General features: G+C 48.3%; 1 protein-coding gene across 1 annotated transcript; it reads left to right on the forward strand.

The window, feature by feature from the left end:
- Positions 1–67: 67 nt before the first annotated feature.
- LACBIDRAFT_295345 (uncharacterized protein) lies at positions 68–1,032 on the forward strand (the record flags this gene model as incomplete). The annotated part of the gene is made up of 5 exons (XM_001886202.1): positions 68–77; positions 131–227; positions 284–372; positions 425–662; positions 712–1,032. The coding sequence occupies 5 exons, from the start codon at positions 68–70 to the stop codon at positions 908–910; spliced, it is 633 nt and encodes a 210-aa protein (XP_001886237.1). The 3' UTR covers positions 911–1,032.
- Between the last annotated feature and the right edge of the window lie 1,073 nt (positions 1,033–2,105).

Consider the following 2,105-nt stretch of genomic DNA (forward strand, 5'->3'; position numbering starts at 1 on the left):
AGTACGTGCAGACTTCTTCGAGGTTTGAGCGTTTATAAACTTCATCTTAGTCGTTGAGACAGCTTTGATGAACAATGGTATGCATTATCAAGTGTTTTCTCCCTGCTATGTCTGATTGTATGATCTTTAGGAATCCGATGCTTGCGGATTGACCAAAACTCAAAAGGCCAGAGCGCAGCCAAGAAGTTCAAAACTGACCCCGAGATCCTGGTGCTCTTGCTCCACGGGTACGTGTCTCTGCCTTGTGATGGCGGCGTTTGTCTCTTGACTTCTTTGATTCTAGGGAGAGGGAAAATGCAGGGCTGAACGTCACTTGCGCATCTCGGGTGTTCCTCCTAGAGAGTGTTGTCCACCACAGTTTTGAGATTCAAGGTATGAGACTGTGTTTTGTGGAGTATTGCTACTAACATTGGTGTTTCTTTAGCAATCGCTCGAATTGACAGAATGGGCCAGACCCGCGCAACTGAGGTGTACTGCTACTATGCAGAAGATACCGTGGAGAGAAACATTTTGGACCTGGCAGCGCGCCAAGGACTCTCGCTGTACACCAAGGCTAACTCAGCAGGGACCTTGGATGTCTCTTCGTTCGCCCATGAGAACGAAAAGACCAAGATCGACAACTCTCCTGTTAAGAAAGTGCAGAAGGGCGATTTCATCTTCAAGTGCGTATCTGTGTACCTTCACCTCGGCGTTAACTAATGCGATCAATAGAATTGACGACATGCTGGCAATTCTGTTCCCGCATATGTACGAGGAGCTCGATTATCTCATCCCACCGGAAGACATGGATTCAGAGATGCAAGATGTAACCATCTCAAGCACAAGCACGAGTTTCCCTGCTGCGGTTGGTAGATCATCGTACAATACAAGGCAGAACGCCGTCGCTGGTCCGTCTCGGTTGCGATATTGAACACTTCTACATCATTTCCATTTTACCACCAGTTCTCTTTTTGGTTTTGTGGCGGACTGTAAGCTAGATATTTATAACATACAAAGGACATTGTCTGTACGTACTTGCATCTGCTTTCCATCGCTATCGTCGCTATCAACCTGCTTGTAAGCCCCAATCCTATCACAATCAATGAAGCGGTCATTCGTCCGATCTCCCTGTTGCCGTCACCCTAGCTGCAGCCTCTCTCTTCTGTCGTCGGCGCTTGACATCCCAGTTGTACACGCGGGCAGTATTGACTTCCATGATCGTCAACTGCTCGCGCAGGAATTCGAGGTCTTCAATGGTGTTGTTCAGACTTATCTCTGCGCCGGAAAGTTTGGATTTTAGGAGGGCGACGGCTTCTGGAATTTTGTATGATAGCATGACGTTCGCCTGGTAGAGTCAGTCGCTGTATTAGCTTCTGGATTCGTGAAAAGGAGAGGATTTTACCCCTAGCCACAGGTAGACGGTATCCGTCTCTTCTATCTCTGCTTCAGCGAAAAGTGTGTCGTTGAGCTCAAATGTCGTCCGTATGGGTTTCGCGGACCCAGATTCATCCTCATCGTCTAGATCAGCTAAATCGTCGTCTTCCGAGGCCTTGCTCTTGCCTTCCTGCACAAAAGCACCGAGTCAATGCCATCGCCAAGCCCAAACCCGAATTTAAACTTACCCTCCTCTCTTGCAGATACTCGACCATATCCAAAGTCTTCTTTATATCAGGGATCTTTTCCTCTAAGCTGGAACGTCGTTGCCCGAGATTGGCGTCCATGTACCGGTATTTGCTGAGCTTCCATTAAGAGATTTATTTATTGGGGTCGGCTGTGGGGGGAGGAACGCGTACGCTATGGCATCTTGGAAACTTTTGAGAGTCCCTTCGACTTCGGCGTTGGATCCTCCTACGTATTCTTCGACGTCTGCCTGGTGGACGTGGGCTTTGATCAGTGGTGTTTCTATTGAGCTGAACGCTGGAGAGGGCGTACGATGAAAGGTGCTTTTGGGATTCCTCGTGGGTTCTTCTCCTCTGAGAATACAGCTTTTGCTTTGGTCGCCATCGTAGAGAACGTTGAGAACGTCGAGCCTCGAGGACGCAAAAAGACGCGATAGTATGGCAGCTTGTGGTGGTCGGAGATAGCCGACGGACTTTGATTTTTCGATATAAAATCAACGATTTTTT

This window comes from Laccaria bicolor, genomic scaffold (genome assembly GCF_000143565.1).
Source record: "Laccaria bicolor S238N-H82 LACBIscaffold_36 genomic scaffold, whole genome shotgun sequence".
NCBI classification, from domain to species: domain Eukaryota; kingdom Fungi; phylum Basidiomycota; class Agaricomycetes; order Agaricales; family Hydnangiaceae; genus Laccaria; species Laccaria bicolor.